At 56.4% G+C, this 14,379-nt stretch overlaps 6 protein-coding genes across 6 annotated transcripts; 3 read left to right on the top strand and 3 right to left on the bottom strand.

The window, feature by feature from the left end:
- Positions 1-570: 570 nt before the first annotated feature.
- EI97DRAFT_118571 (uncharacterized protein) lies at positions 571-1,238 on the top strand. The gene has a single exon (XM_033793014.1). It carries the CDS (start codon positions 619-621, stop codon positions 994-996), a length of 378 nt encoding a protein of 125 aa, XP_033657852.1. The 5' UTR covers positions 571-618; the 3' UTR covers positions 997-1,238.
- A 568-nt stretch (positions 1,239-1,806) lies between these two features.
- Positions 1,807-3,554, top strand: EI97DRAFT_118539 (uncharacterized protein). The gene is made up of 3 exons (XM_033793013.1): positions 1,807-2,199; positions 2,259-2,327; positions 2,403-3,554. The coding sequence occupies exons 1-3, from the start codon at positions 1,993-1,995 to the stop codon at positions 3,363-3,365; spliced, it is 1,239 nt and encodes a 412-aa protein (XP_033657851.1). The 5' UTR covers positions 1,807-1,992; the 3' UTR covers positions 3,366-3,554.
- A 1,093-nt stretch (positions 3,555-4,647) lies between these two features.
- On the bottom strand, positions 4,648-7,089 carry EI97DRAFT_430052 (uncharacterized protein). Its single transcript, XM_033797591.1, has 2 exons — positions 6,868-7,089; positions 4,648-6,810 (listed from the first exon to the last, which is right to left on the bottom strand). Exon 2 carries the CDS (start codon positions 6,783-6,785, stop codon positions 4,983-4,985), a length of 1,803 nt encoding a protein of 600 aa, XP_033657850.1. The 5' UTR covers positions 6,786-6,810; positions 6,868-7,089; the 3' UTR covers positions 4,648-4,982.
- Positions 7,090-8,243: 1,154 nt separating this feature from the next.
- EI97DRAFT_498521 (NAD(P)-binding protein) lies at positions 8,244-10,758 on the bottom strand. Its single transcript, XM_033802558.1, has 2 exons — positions 9,550-10,758; positions 8,244-9,482 (listed from the first exon to the last, which is right to left on the bottom strand). Exons 1-2 carry the CDS (start codon positions 10,287-10,289, stop codon positions 8,465-8,467), a joined length of 1,758 nt encoding a protein of 585 aa, XP_033657849.1. The 5' UTR covers positions 10,290-10,758; the 3' UTR covers positions 8,244-8,464.
- Positions 10,759-10,814: 56 nt separating this feature from the next.
- EI97DRAFT_118521 (cysteine proteinase) lies at positions 10,815-13,239 on the bottom strand. The gene has a single exon (XM_033793012.1). It carries the CDS (start codon positions 12,974-12,976, stop codon positions 11,138-11,140), a length of 1,839 nt encoding a protein of 612 aa, XP_033657848.1. The 5' UTR covers positions 12,977-13,239; the 3' UTR covers positions 10,815-11,137.
- A 158-nt stretch (positions 13,240-13,397) lies between these two features.
- Positions 13,398-14,344, top strand: EI97DRAFT_447854 (uncharacterized protein; the record flags this gene model as incomplete). The annotated part of the gene is made up of 3 exons (XM_033800125.1): positions 13,398-13,593; positions 13,641-13,870; positions 13,928-14,344. 3 exons carry the CDS (start codon positions 13,398-13,400, stop codon positions 14,342-14,344), a joined length of 843 nt encoding a protein of 280 aa, XP_033657847.1.
- Positions 14,345-14,379: the final 35 nt, after the last annotated feature.

The following is a 14,379-nucleotide window of genomic DNA, read 5'->3' as shown; positions in this document are numbered from 1 at the left end:
TGCGTCTCTGTTTCTTCCCGTAGCGGTATGTCTTCTGAGCTTGTGATGTGGCGGAGATTTTCTAATCGTAGGTCTATCCGCTGCGATATTAGGGGTGATTGTCCATGTCTACTATGTCTAAGCGAGCAGTGGCTGAATGATTCTTGAACGGATGGAGATGCATGATATATAGTTTTCTGGAGTTACACATGCAAGATTATCTACGGAGTATCTTTGACCGTATTCGACTTCAATGCTCGTGGATAGGTATCTCCACATTAACATCATCCATTCATCGCAGAAACCAGATCCAGGGGGCCACAGTAACAGAAAGAAGTATGATGATGAAGCGCTGACGTCGTCTTCTCCCTCGAGATCGTCCATAGCATGATGATGGACGACCATGTCAGGAGGAAGAAAAATAAGGTTTCCCAGGATCGGAAATTGAGGTCCAAGCGCGGCACCTTGGTGGGGATGGTTCAGGGACGGGTACGGGGGGAGGCCAGCTGGATTGGGATGGCGGCCGTTGTAAGAACAGGAACAGAGGGGAGCAGAGAGGAGTAGAAAGAGAGAATTCTTTACTTTCTTTGGGTACAAGTTAAGAGTATATACGGAGTATTCGAGATTCGATATCTTGTCATGCTCTACGGAGTACTGCACAGTACTGCTCCTCCCCCTTACCCCATCATCGCCAGGATAACCTCACCATGTGCAAATCCATCTCCCAGAACAAGTTCCAACCCAACTCGGCCCCACCATGGCATCGCAATCCGGCGTCGGCCCACCATCCGTGTGGCCGTGTGGCCGCTCGGATCTTTTCGCGCTCACGTTTCCATGAAGGGGGTCCAAGGCCGTGGTGAGGGGATGGGTGGCTGGTTGGTGATGCACTTGATGGCGTGGTTGATGCGACTTTTCATCTTCTTGAGATTCCAGACGAGAGAAGCACTGAGTGCTATCTCCATCGCTACGAGCGCCGCATACGCAACCCAACGGTACTGTGTACTCTGTACGGAGTAATGGTACGGAGTACTCCGTACACCTTCTTCGCCAAAAACCGAAGAGGACATCCAACAGCAGGAACTTTCCCTCTCGTTTACCGTTCCGAATGCCACGCGGAAGCCTCGACCGTTGGCAGGCGAATCAGAAAGGAAGGCCCCATCGTCGCTGATTCCAAAAACGGTTTCGTCCCCTTTTCAAGCTCCACGGCGGCTGAAACCCCTAGTCTTGGCAGGCTCGGTATTTCTCCATGCGCGGCGCCAATTCGTATACAATCCACCGATATATTCCAGGATCACCTTGGATTGCCATGCCATGCACATGCAATGCCTCTGTTCACAGCAGAGTAGGTATTGTTATTATTGGACGGGGAACGACATTGATTTTACCCAGCTCCCAGGGTCCAATACGCGTCCGTGGAGACCAGGCGGGATCACATTTGTTGAATGTACTCCTGGGCAACAACTGATCCAATGCGGGGAAAAAGGCACAGGGAAAAGCTGGCATGGGGGGCGTTTGCCGGGAGCCGGGACTCGTTCACGTAAGTACCAGTATTCAAATCACCTCCCTTCCCCTTGGGTTTTGTGGGGAAGGAATGAAGATCGACTTTCTCTCCTATCCTTCGGGGATTTGTTGCACGTTTGATGAAAAAGGCGTCGTTCCCCCTTCATGCGAGACTCGAACTCAGGGTTCGACAACACACTTTAACGGCCCGCTCGCAAGCTCGCCCGGACTTCTGACTCGCGTGGTTGATTTGCTCGCCTCCGCACGACGCCTGCCTCCGTTCGGACCTGTCTTTCCGTTCGTACTCATCATCAGAGTCTGTGAGAGCTGGCGAGACCGCCGAACGTACATATGCATGGTGCCAGGCCCGCTACCTTCTTTTGCCCGTTATCTGCAGGTTCAGTTCCGCCAGTCTTGGTCGTATCTTGTCGTCTTCAAGCGACACTCCGATGAGAGATCGGACCTAGGGCGCAGCGTCTGAGCTGTCTGCAGCAGCTGGTGAGACGCCCGAGGATGGCGGCCGTCCATGCCAGGTTGGCCGTGGTGCTTGCCTTTACACTGACGAGTCTATCAACGGTGGTTGTTGCATTGCGGTATGTGAATTGCAATCATGTACATGCGAAACCGAGGCGGCGTGGCTCACCATTTTCTAGCTTCTACTGCCGATATGGGCTGCTCCGGAAGCTCAGCCCTTCGGATTGGGTGATGTTGTTCGCTCTGGTGAGTCGGGAAGACAGAGTTCGTTCTCTTCATCACAGGGTATTGCTCACACTTCCTAGCTCAGCACCTGGGGCACCACCGTCACCAACTACTATCAGATCCACTTCATGGACTACAGCAAAGTCAACGTACGCCTCCGCCTCCTTCCCTCTACCTCCCTCCCCCACCTCTCTCTAGCTAACGCGTCATTCTTCTGCGTGTAGAGCGAACAGAGCTACATGGTTGTCGTCGTTGGCAACCTCCTCAGCTTCTGGGTCTACCGCCTCTTCTACATCCTCAACCTCTGCCTCATCAAAATCTCCATCCTCCTCTTCTACAAGTACATCACCAGCGTCCGCAAATCCTTCCACCTCCTCGTAAAGATCCTCCTCATCGTCGTCATCTCATGCAGCATCGGCATGTTCATCGCCTCCATCCTCGTCTGCAACCCTCCCTCGGACGCCTGGTCCTACGACGTCTTCATGATGCCCTTCTACGGAAGGTGGCCCACGCAGTGCTACAACCCGCTGTACATCTGGTTCTCGACGGCGAGCTTCCACCTCCTGACGGACCTGGTGGTCTGGTTCCTCCCCATCCCCTTCTTCCTCAACCTGCAGTCCATGCCGCTCAAACGCCGCCTGGGTCTCGCCGGCATCTTCTCCATCGGCATCGTCGCCATCGCCGCCTCGGCTGTGCGCTTGTGGGTGCTGAAGCAGTGGGCCCTCGACGGCTTCGAGAAGCAGGGCGAGCGCGCGGCCGACCTGCTCATCTGGGGCCAGGTCGAGCAGCATGCGGGCATCATCGCGGCGTCGATCCCATTCCTGCGGCCCCTGGTCAAGAAGGTCGTCGGCCTGCCCAAGCACGTGGTGGTGGCGAGGAGGAAGGGGCGCGAGGGCCAGAGTCCGAGTCCCGCGGCGAAATTGATGGCGCAGAATCATGCGGCTGGTGGTGGGGGATTTGGGTTTGGGGGACATGAAGGGGGAGGAGGAGCAGCATTTGTGGGGACACCGGAGAGGGATAGCACGCCCGTGCCGCATAGGACGCCGATTATCCCGTCGCCGAGCGCGACGTATGCGAGCGAGGCCAGGGAGAGAGAGGGGGAGACGTTCAAGATGCCGGTGACGCCGCTGAGCCCGGTTTTTCCGGTGGATGGTAAGGGTCCCGAGGTGAGGGATGGGGAGGTTTGAAAGAGAGGGACTGGAGGCACGATTGAGTGTATTCACTGCTCTTAGAGATACCCCAGCCCGACCGCAACAGACGTTTGGCGAGATATTCCCAGGGCTCAGGATCACGACGCTGGAGAGACATACCGGTCTATTGCTACCTCGAAGTAGGAGCATTTGCGCGTTGGACCTGGGGATACGTCGTGGAGCAGACGAGGGCGGCGAGAACTGAAGTCGACCCTGAGATCGTTGCCCCTGAGACTGCATCCGCCCGCGCGAGGGCGACCGGGGAGTGGCTCGCTCCGCCTTTATTTTAACACCACAAGGGTGATCGATGGCAGGCGCACCGGAATGACCAAATGAACAACTCAGAGCCTCGAGGGGGCAGAAGAGCTCAAAATCTAGTGGGGTCGGGACCAGACCGCGCGAACAAGACACACATCAGCACCCGCGCACATCGAGGCGGTCGACGAGGTCCATCTAAAGCCACGCGGACACAGCCATGGACATATCGCTTCGATGCGTCCCAGGAAGTCAATCCGAACCTGCCCATACCTCGGGTCCATGCCCACAGACGACTCCTCGTTATCCGCGGGACACCCAGAAAGATGTACATATCCATACGCTTCTAAAACACGGGTTTCCACAACCACCTCTCGGTCCGACGAGGTATGGCAGTCCATCCAGCGACTTCATTCGAATGCAAGCGAGCACCGCCACCAATGCCGCCATACTTCTTGACTACTACCACTACTTCTCATAAAAATTACACTACACACCCGCACATGGACATTGTCACCACCACTCATCTCTGTCAGCTCAATACAGCCCCTCCTTCCCTCTTTTCTCTCTGGCCCCACCCCATCTTAGAGTATAAATGGATGGATAGATAGGCGTCAGACGAGAGAATCAGCTGTGAAATAGCCAGGCCTCTTCGCTTCCAGGGCGCTACGATTACCGACGCGCATGCAGGCATCATTTGGGCAAAAATTCACCGCTTACGACCTGGGGGATAATGTATACAGCAAGTAATCCATATAGAGTAGTGAAATCGAAAGCAATGACGGTACGCTCACCATTACCATTCTGTTTAATACATTGGGTGCATGCGTCACGTCGGCGTTGAATCTGCAAGCATAATATGTCTGGTTGGTGGTGGTGGTCGATTCAGCTTCATACCTGATTCCTAATCCTAATTCTATGGTGGTTGAGGAAGGGGGTTATTGGTGTTGAGGCGAGACGGACGGAAGACGTTTTTGTACTTTTTTTTAAACTTTGTAGATCATTTTATTCTTCTTTTACTATCTGCTGCTCCCTTTTGAACCTCTCCACAGATATGGATGGATATGCAGGCTACTTACTTGTTCGAAGAAGCGCAAAGATAAAAAAAAAATAACCAACGCCTGGTGATGCTATACCCAGCCATGCTATGCAAAAACGCAGAAAAAATGCAAAAAAGGGCTGCCGACCATGCGACAATGCCATGCAAGAAGCCTCACCAAGAAGAAGAACAAGAAAAGAAAACAGACGAGGAAGCCGTACCAGACGAACTCCTCTTTTCCACCCCTTCTTCCCATTACTCTGTTCCCTCCCATTACATCTTCCTCCGCTCATTACTTCTTCTTCTCTCATCCTCCTCCCCTACCGCTTCTTCCCCCTCCCCACTTCCCTCTTGCTCAACCCCTCCTCGGGCATGACCCACCCCCTCACGCGCTTGGCCTCACGCTTCTCGCTCAGATTCGGTTTGGGCATCCACGCATCCCTCTCGACGACATTCTGCCTCGTCAGCGCCGCGGGGCCCCCGACATCCATGCGCCACGTATCCTCGATGCCCGAAAAGGGCTTCTCCTTGGCCAGCATGTGCAGGTACCACAGCGCCAGGCCCGCCGTCATCTGCAGCTGCGACGGGTCCGATGGGTCGCGGCCGTGCGTCGACAGGCGGATGGGCGCGCTGACCTCGAGGTATCCGAAGATGGGGACGCCCGCCTGCGCATTCACCGTCGTGGCGTCGAGGTGGGTTGAAGTGGTGGGGCCGCCCGCCCGGACGCAGAGCAGCTCAATCTCGGTGATGATGAAGCCGTAGCGGCATCCGTGCTCGCGCATCACGCGCTGCAGGTGCGCCAGGCCCTGGAGATACAGGACCTGTTTGGGGGGAGCTTCGCCGCGCATGCCCGTGTTCCACTGATCGTAGCACTTGACGAGCCCGACGACGCGGCCCCGCTGCTCCCCGAAGAGCGTCTTTTCAAAGTCGGAGTGCTCGTAGCGGGAGACGAAATCCGGGACGGGGCGGGCGCCGGGGGTCTGCTTGTTGGCGCGCATGGAGATGTGCGAGGGGCCTTGGGCGACGGCCAGGGCAGCGTTGAGCTTGGTGCCATGGTACGTGGTGTAGATGTCGTGGAGTTGCGACTCGGTCTCCGGTTGAAGATTGGTGCGTGCCGGTGTGGGCAGGCTGGAGGTTGGGACTGGAATTTCCAACAGGGGCAGGACCGAATCAAGACTGGCAATCGTGGAAACGTTGAAGGAGGTCCATGAGCGGAGGTTGCGGACGTCCCACCAAAAGTGCGTGTGCACGCCACGAGGGATGTTGGAAATGCGGCGGACCAAGGCAGGAGAGGGGTTGGGCGAGGTGAGGTAGTCGAGGAGGGACGAGGTCGGCGTCTCAAAGCCGCTGAGGTCGGCCACGGGGTACTGGACTGCAGGGGCGGGATCGAAATCGGCAAAGTTGTCGGCGAAATTAAAGTCTTGGGCGGTAGTAGTCGTGGTGGCATAGTGAGATACTTCCTGGACCTGGGAGTAGGCGGTTGGAAGGGCGGTGACGACGCTCAGGTCGGGCTGCACGGCAGCCGGCGAGACGAAGCCGGGGACGGTGCGGTAGGTGGGGTAGCCGTAGCGAGCGAGGACGGACTCGTCGATGCTGCCTGCAGAGCCGGAGCGAGAATGTCCTCTAACCGCCGAGGTCGAGCGGGAGCGTACGTGGGGCGCGTACGAGGAACGGCGACCCTCTGGGGCAGTGAAGGAGATGGGCGAGTTGAGGGTGGACGTGGTCAAGCCCAGGTCGTAGGAGCAGGTGGACACGGGCGAGGTCAGGGCGCTGTGGTTGTGAGTGGCAAAGGGGCTGGAACCACGGCGGACCATGTAGTTTGGGCGCGAGTAGGGATTAAAGGTGGTGGCATAGCCGATGCTGGAGCTCGACGTCGTCCGGCGATGTCGAACTGGCCCTCCTGGAGCAGCGACGGGTTCGGCGATCTGGTCCTGGGTGCGGACCTTGGGGAGGAGGAGAGGGCCCGTCTGCCTGATGGGCGAGCGTGGGGGGGTCGTGTTGGCCGTGGCGACGGAGTCTGGCGACGAGTTGTTGGAGTAGTATGCGCCGTCGACCGAGGAGCCAACACTGCCAGGGAAGTAGGCAAAGGAGGCAGAGGGCGGAGTGGTATGACGGTTGTACATGGTGAATGGAGAAGCTGCTGCCAGACTGAAAGGAATGAGAAGGTGTTGGAAGAGGGAGAAGCAAGGGTATCCAATTACTTACGCAGTGAATGGGAAGAATGGAGCAGGCGGGGATTAGGAATATGGATTAGCGGAGCCCGGCTCCAGATGAGGTCTAAGACACAGGGAAAGGAAAAGAAAAGGGAAAAAGGGAAGAGAAGAGGAACTCGACCCAGGTGGTTGAGGCAGAGCAGAGCTAAAGAAGGCTGGAGAGGAAGGGTTGGATGTGCGGCGAAGCAACGTCTACTTGTACTCGGCGGCATCGAAGACGCGAGAACCAGTGGAGGGCATGTGGATTGAAACGCAAGGCGGCGCTAAAACATTCTGAAACACGATTCATCGAGGGCCGTAGAACAGAGGCCCGGAGAACTGGCGGCGGTGTACATAGGTGGGCATGGTTGTGGGGACAGGATTCTGGAGCAGCGGCTTCCCGGGTACTGCACAAGTAGGCGGCTGAAACATGGTGGCAGATGGGCGAGTACGGTCAGAACAAGCTGTCTAGCATCCGAGGGCTTCTATTTTCTGCCGGGGACGTGGGTAGCACGCAGTATGTACAGACAACAGAGGCGGCACCGTACAGAGTACAAGGCGAGGCGCTCTCCCACATGGGGGCTGCGGGCGGATAGGTGAAACCGGATTCGACGGCGCCGACTGTCTTTCTTGCCGCAAAAAGCGGTGGAACAAGCGGAGGGCAGGTTGACGGGCGGCAGTTTGAAGAGGCGGGACGGGGGAGGGGGGAACGAATCAGTGTCGAGTCGATGTCTCTGTCGTGTCTGTGGTGTTGAGGTTTCGTTAGCGCCCGTCCGATGCGCTGGCCGGGCGATCCTCGGCTCCGGGGTCGTTGTACGCCAAGGCCTGCAGGATGAAAAGGTTCAGGGCTTTATGAGAATGGCGATTGGACGAGGATAGCCGTGGGCCGTTTCGTTTCTCTGCAAGAGTTCAGTGAGTCATAATAGACGGTGTAGACGCGTAGAGGAGGATGTTTAGTATAACACGACTACAACACGCTCCAAAAATCGCTCACGGGAAACTGTGGTTTGGACGCGTCTTGCAGAGTTTTCTTTTGCTTCTGTTCTTGGAGAGTCTGGGTCTTTTCGGGGTCTCTGGCGTCGCCCACCTGCTTCGACCTGCTCTCTCCGTACGCGCTGGGCTCTGCTGCCTCTGCGCTTTCGAGGCGCTCTGCCACTTCACTGTGCGCTTCGTGGTACCTCAGCCTGCTAACTCGAGCCCTGTGATTGGCTGCGTACCGAGTAGTACATCATGTCCTCCTCCCACACAAGCGCCGACGTGGAGCTCAGGCACTCGCTCAGACAGTGCACGCAAAAAGAAAGTTTGCTGAAGCAAAATGACACCCTTTGAGCCTCACATTGGTTCGTCTCATGTCTGTAGCCGCCCAGCCTCCGGGAAAGGGGTCAATTAGCCGTCATTCGTCGCACCAGCAGAGCCCCAAAATACCCCAGACCGGATAACGCCAACCTCAAACCGGAAGTACAATCGGCCGTTAATTGCCCCATTGTGGAACACTTGTGTTACCATCACGAGGCACAGCATGAACTCCTCAACTCAAAGAGCGAAATGAAGAAAATGCATCGTGAAGGAAGAGATGACGCCCACAGTTCTCCCAAGCGCCCGGCTCATTGTCAATTCAATCCTCCGACCGGAGACCCAGCTTCATCACCTTGACCTTGCCGCCCGTGTAATGACAACTGCGACTCCACCCTCTCGTCCCACCACTTCTTCCAATCCACCACCTTCCTCTCCACCCTCGCCTCTTCAGCCGCAAACACGGCTGCATGGCTACGAAAAGCCTCATCCAGATCGCACCCCAGAAAGTGCCGCTGAGCCTCCGCCGCCGACATCTTCTTGCTATCCACAGCATCCACGGCGAGCAGGAACTGCCTTACAAGCCCCTCATCCCCTCCCCCGTGCCCACCGCCTGCCTGATGCGGCACGTGTATCTTCGTCTTCCCCGTTGCGAAATCGTGCACCTTGATCGTCTCGCTGTCGTACTCAATCTCCCCCTTCGTTCCATAGATCCTGCCTCTGCGTTCGCATATCTTCTCCGTGAAGGCCACCATGTGGAACTGTGCCGTCTTTGCGCCTCGACCTTTCAGTTCTGTATGCCCATCTTGATTGACGACTGGGTCGTCCTCCCAAGTAATCGTCACCGTCTGGTCGTCGCAAACGTCATTGTCTGCCTCCCAAACGCAGCGACCAAACCACGGCCGCGCCTCAACTTCAGACACGGGCGTCTCCGCCGACCAGTCCTCCTTCAGACTCCCCAGCAGCTTGTTGCTCGCGGCTTCTAGGCCCGCCGTCCTGTAGCATTCTTCAATCTCCGGGTTGACTATCTTGACGGGCCAGCCTGTCCTGCCCTGCTTGAGGTGTCGGTCCAGGTAGATCTTTGTTGCGCTGTACTGACACTCGGGCTCGTGGGCGCATGACAGACAGTTGGTCGCGTCGCCTGCCGCCTTTGGCTTTCTTTCTTTCCTGAAGAAGGTCCGTGAGCCTGTTGATGTGAGATGGGACGGTAGGTGCGGTGCTGTGTTGTTGCTTTTCCGAGGCGGCGAGCAGAGCAGCCAGAGGATGAAGTCGATGTCGTGACACGATTTTGTCAGCAGCGAGGGCGCCGTCGTCGACTCCTTGCGCCAGTTTCCCCTTCCATTAGTTAGAACTGTGCAGTTGAAATCTCCAGAGTGGAAAGGCAAAAGAACGAAGAACATACCTCACATACGAATGCGAAAAATGCCACCACCCCACGGGCTCCGTATGCTCCAAGCTCAACACGTCCCCAACCACCTCCTCCTCGAGCACCAGATGCCTCAACAGCATATTATGCGGCGAATACCTCAACACATGGCAAATCCCAAACACCGTCTCCTTTTCCTTTTCCTTCTTCTTCTCACACCCACCCCCCAAAGCCCTATACATCCTCAGACACGCCTCCAACCTCGTCCCCAAAGGCTTCTCCACACAAACATGCACCTCCAGCCCCGCCCCAGCAATCCCACACACAACCCCCTCATGCATCTCATCCAGCACACACACAAACACGACATCTACACCCCTCTCCACCGCTTCCCCCTCCCCCTCCCCCCGTGCAGCCCGCTCCCTGCGATCGACCTCGTACGCAACCCAGTCCTCCCACGACGCGAACGCTTGATGGGGCAACGCCTCGTTGCCCGCGCCCCAGATGAAGCGCTCCCCGAACAGGCGGCGCTTGTACGCCACGGGCTCGCACACGGCCGCGATGGTGCTGTTGGTCGTGCGGAGGGCGGCGGCCGCGTAGGCCGTGCCGCGGGAGCCGGCGCCGATGATGAGGATGCGGGGTGGGGAGGAGAGGTGCTGCTTTGGTTGGGCTTGGAGGAAGGTGGTGGTGTTGAGGTTGTCTAGTGGAGTGTCGCTGCTGGGCGGTTTGTTGGGATTCAACATGTTGGATTGGTTGTTGGGAGAGGAAGTCGTCATGCTGGCTTTGAGCTTCTTGTCTTTTGACTCTTTGGAGGGCGTCGAGGGCTTTTGCGCGTTGGTGTCTTTACTTTATATGTTGGCCTGGAATTTTGAGGAGGCGATGGGTGATGGTAGGTAGGATGTCCGTCCTCGCTTGATGCTAGGTGTAATCTCTATATCTATCTCTTGTATCACTCGTACACCTTCGTACATGTACGTGCACAACCCAAGTCCTTTTCGATATCCAAGTGCTCTTGAGGCAAACACGTTCGAACTGCAACGCGAGCGAGCAGTTCAGCGTTAAATCTTCGCCTTCTGCCTACCAAGGCATCCATATGCATCCAAAGGATCAACGTCAGCTGTTCTTGTTGCTATCTTGACCGGTGAGCTACGGTAGCATCAACGCAGGAAGATCGTTACATTCAACCGTGGCTGTGCGTGGCCGATCAAAGACCTGTACCTGGTAAAGCGGGGTGGTTGTTCTTCTGTAAGTGTGCCTGAGGTTACTTGATTACATTAGGCGTGGGCGGGGCACCAATCACTCGTCGACATTGGCAATATGTACACAGTAAGACCACTTGGAAAGGAGACATTGCGAAAAGCCCGAACCCCTTCATATAGTTTGAAATTCCACTCAATTCGTTTTGAAGTCCCGCTACGAGCGGGCGTCTACATCTATGTCTAAACACATGCACTTCAGATAGCTATAGGCCTCTCACCAAGCATATACAGGAAACGCCGACCCTGCAAACATTAACATAACCAAACAATCCACTTTCAAATGGAGTCATGTACTCATGAATACCGTATGCTCCAAGTTCAATGCTCTAGGGTTTTTCTTCTTTGTTGCACTGCAGAAATGATTGCTACCGCTCCAGCTCATAAAACAGCAGATACACATCCTTCTCCATTGACAGCACCTCGCTCGTCTTGCTCTCCTTGACCTTGTCGTCGCTGATGCGCCACCAGCGGTTACTGCCGTGCTTGTGCTTGGGCCGACGGCCCTTGAGCTGCTGCTGGATTTCGGCAACGGAAACAGACGAGGCTTTTTCTCTGAAGGATTTGAGCGACTTGGGTTTGCTGTTTCGTGATAGTGAAGAAGGGGACGGAGAAGAGGGACGAGGAAGCGGAAGGTGCTGGCCGTCCTCATCACGGGGTGCGGACGTGGGTGGCGGCACGCGCGAGGGACGCGACGACTCGGAGGAGAGGGAGTCCACTGACGGAGAATCTGAGCCTGACGTCGAGGGTTGGGGAGGCTCGGCTGTACCGGTCAGGTTGGGCGTCGATACCCTAGGACTCTGCGTGGTGGATGGACTGCTGCTTGCGGGGCGGCTCCGACTGTAAACCCCGTCCACGCCGAAGGAGTGAGGCGTGGAAAAGGGTAGAGGCTGTACCTGGCGCCGGAAGGACTCGTAGTGTCCGCTCTGGTGGCTTCCCTTGTGGGTAACCATACCCAGAAGCTTATATTGCCTCCGATCCAGTATGGAGCCCAGGGGGAGCGTCTCGGGGAATGCAACCTTGGCCATGTTCTTCTGCGACATGCTCCCGATAGCGTACATGGAGCGCGACAGGTGGATGGCGAGCACTTTGGGAAAGGATGATATGTACATGTGGCGAGCGATTCGACGACGTGGTGCCAACTTGGCATCAGGGAGCTCGACGCCCTCGGGAAGTTTCTCAGGGTCCTCGGTAAGCGCCTGCCGCAGCTTGTCAATATCGACCTGTAACCGTTTGGCTTCTGAAGGCGATATTCGTGGGAGCTGCTTCGTATAGTAATCGATTGCGTGCTGTAAGCGGCAGTATTCGCATTTGAAGTCATCAATGTGCTCCACCTTGAAGATGCCGTCGAAACATGCGTTGAGCGAGGTGCTGGATTGTTGGGGTACATTCAAGGTCAGGGTAACGAACGTCGATACAGATGGCTTCGGTTTGAAACCACATGTGAGGCATTCGATCTGCGATTCATATTTTCCTTCGAACGGGAACCCTTCTTCAGATAGCGGAGAGTGCCCATCCCGCTTCTCCGACTCTTCTACCCCTTCCCCGTTAGCTTCATCTGTATCCTCCGTTGGAGCGACACCGAATTGAGCAGCAATCTCTTCCCTCTCCGAGGCGCTATCTCCAGCCGTAATAGATATACCGCGCTTCTGAGCTTGTAGCCTGGCCTTCGTGCCTGCGTGATACTCGTCGCATAACCGCTCCGTCACGATCTGAAGGAATTCCTGGGCATCCTGCTGCTGCCGGCTGATGTGTGAGTGGAAAGCCCTCTCCAGCGCTCGAATGAATGGCACCGGAGAAATAACCTTGCGGTGCAACGGCCTCTCGTTTAGGCTATCCAATATCTCCTTCAGCGCATATGTAACCACACCCTTCCGCAGACCTTCCAGCAACTCAGGCTTTCCTTTCCCTTTCTCCTGTTCCAATGCCTCGGGAGTGATTTCGTACACCTGCGGCCCGTCGAGCTTGCGCCGATGGACCTCCCGTATCAGGTATATTCGCAGATCGGGTAGGCCTGCCAAAGCTTGCAGAACCGAGTTGATGAAGCAGTCATTTGCGACATTGGCGAGGCCGACAACGCCCTTTTTCTTGGTGCTCGAGGCTTCGTTGTCCAGGAAAAAGGTAGGGCTAAACACGTAGACGAGGGTTATGGCGGCAAGGGAGGCTCCGGCGGCGTAGGTAGCAATCGTGAGGTTCTTGTCTGGCATGGCGTGAATGAGCCTTCCGGACCAAGCCCGGTGTTTTAATGTACTGTGTACCAAAGGACAAGCTGTAAGGCAGAACAGAGAGTCGCAAACGAGGAGGACGATGGTCGTACAGCAGCCATTTCAGGCACCCCGAGGGTCAACCAACAGGTAGGGTTCGTTGTTTTGGGCGCAACTCGGCGGGCGGCTTTGCAGTCCGCGAATCCATAGATGATGCCTCGGAGCAGAACGGGCGGATGTACTTCTTACTTCTTAGCGGCTCTCGTCGTGCAGGTGATACGGAGCGAGCCTTTGAAGCTTGGTCTCCGCATCCCTGCACGACGCCCGGACCCTATCGCAACGCTCGCATCTATTCTCAATTTCTCTGGGGGGGGTTGTTTTCTCTTCAACATCCACGCATCCACGTCATCAATTGCCTTCGGCCATGGCGTCGCTGGGAAGGACTGCGGTGCTTCCGCACTGCACGGCATGTACGCGTCAAATGACGCGGCTGCGCTGGGGTGAGATGCCGCCGCTGCAGCCCCTGCAGCAAATCCGTTGCATCTCCAAGGCAGCAAAGGAGGAAGAGCGGTACATTGTAGTCAAGCTGCTCAAGGACAAGCGGAGATGGGGCCGAGCAGGTACAGTGAACGGACGCCCTGGAAGACGTCGGCTCAAACCGCAATAGGCTCCTACATTCGCCTCAACCCGGGGCGGATGCGCAACAGATGGTTCCCCCAGCGCATTGCCGACTACGTCCCAGTCACGACGCTGAAGGAATTGAAGGCGAAGGGAGTCACAATAGGTCGCGATCCTGAGTTCGGAGTCGAACATGCCCTGCAGGAAGAGCCGGAGATAGACCCGGAGTTTCTCCAACAGAAGCACCACGTTCGCCCCGTGGAGCTAGACTTCCTCAGTGTACGCCTACCTTTCGAGATGGCACCTCTCAGGCTGAAGCGTGCTGACCTATCTTAGCCAGCGCGGTCTATGGAGCTTCTGACGACCTTCGTTCCCCCGACCATCGAGTTTGCGCGGCAGCGGATCGAGCAGGATAAGGTCGATACGGGACGACGATACGGAACATCGGACGCGGCAGACATCCTAACGGCAGCTGCCATGGCCAGCAAACCCAAGCCTCTCACAAACGCTATTTACGGATCCGTGTCGACCGCAGATGTCGTCGCTGTGGTCAAATCCGCACTGGCGCATAACGACGAGGCTGCCCGCGTAGTCCTCTCAGACAGTGATGTACGCTTCTTGGATCCATCAGCCGAAGGAGACGGAAGCCGTGTCAAGCAATTGGGTTCATTCAAGGTGGAAATCAAGGTCCCAGGGGCTGAAGCGCCCATTGTCCGCACAGTGCGCGTGCGGGAGAGGAAGCCGGACGAATGAAGACATAGCTTGGGGATACAGTAGAGGATACCACG

The sequence above is a fragment of the Westerdykella ornata genome (genome assembly GCF_010094085.1).
Source record: "Westerdykella ornata strain CBS 379.55 unplaced genomic scaffold EI97scaffold_2, whole genome shotgun sequence".
Classification (NCBI taxonomy): Eukaryota; Fungi; Ascomycota; class Dothideomycetes; order Pleosporales; family Sporormiaceae; genus Westerdykella; species Westerdykella ornata.
This window is presented reverse-complemented; position numbering and strand designations above follow the sequence as displayed.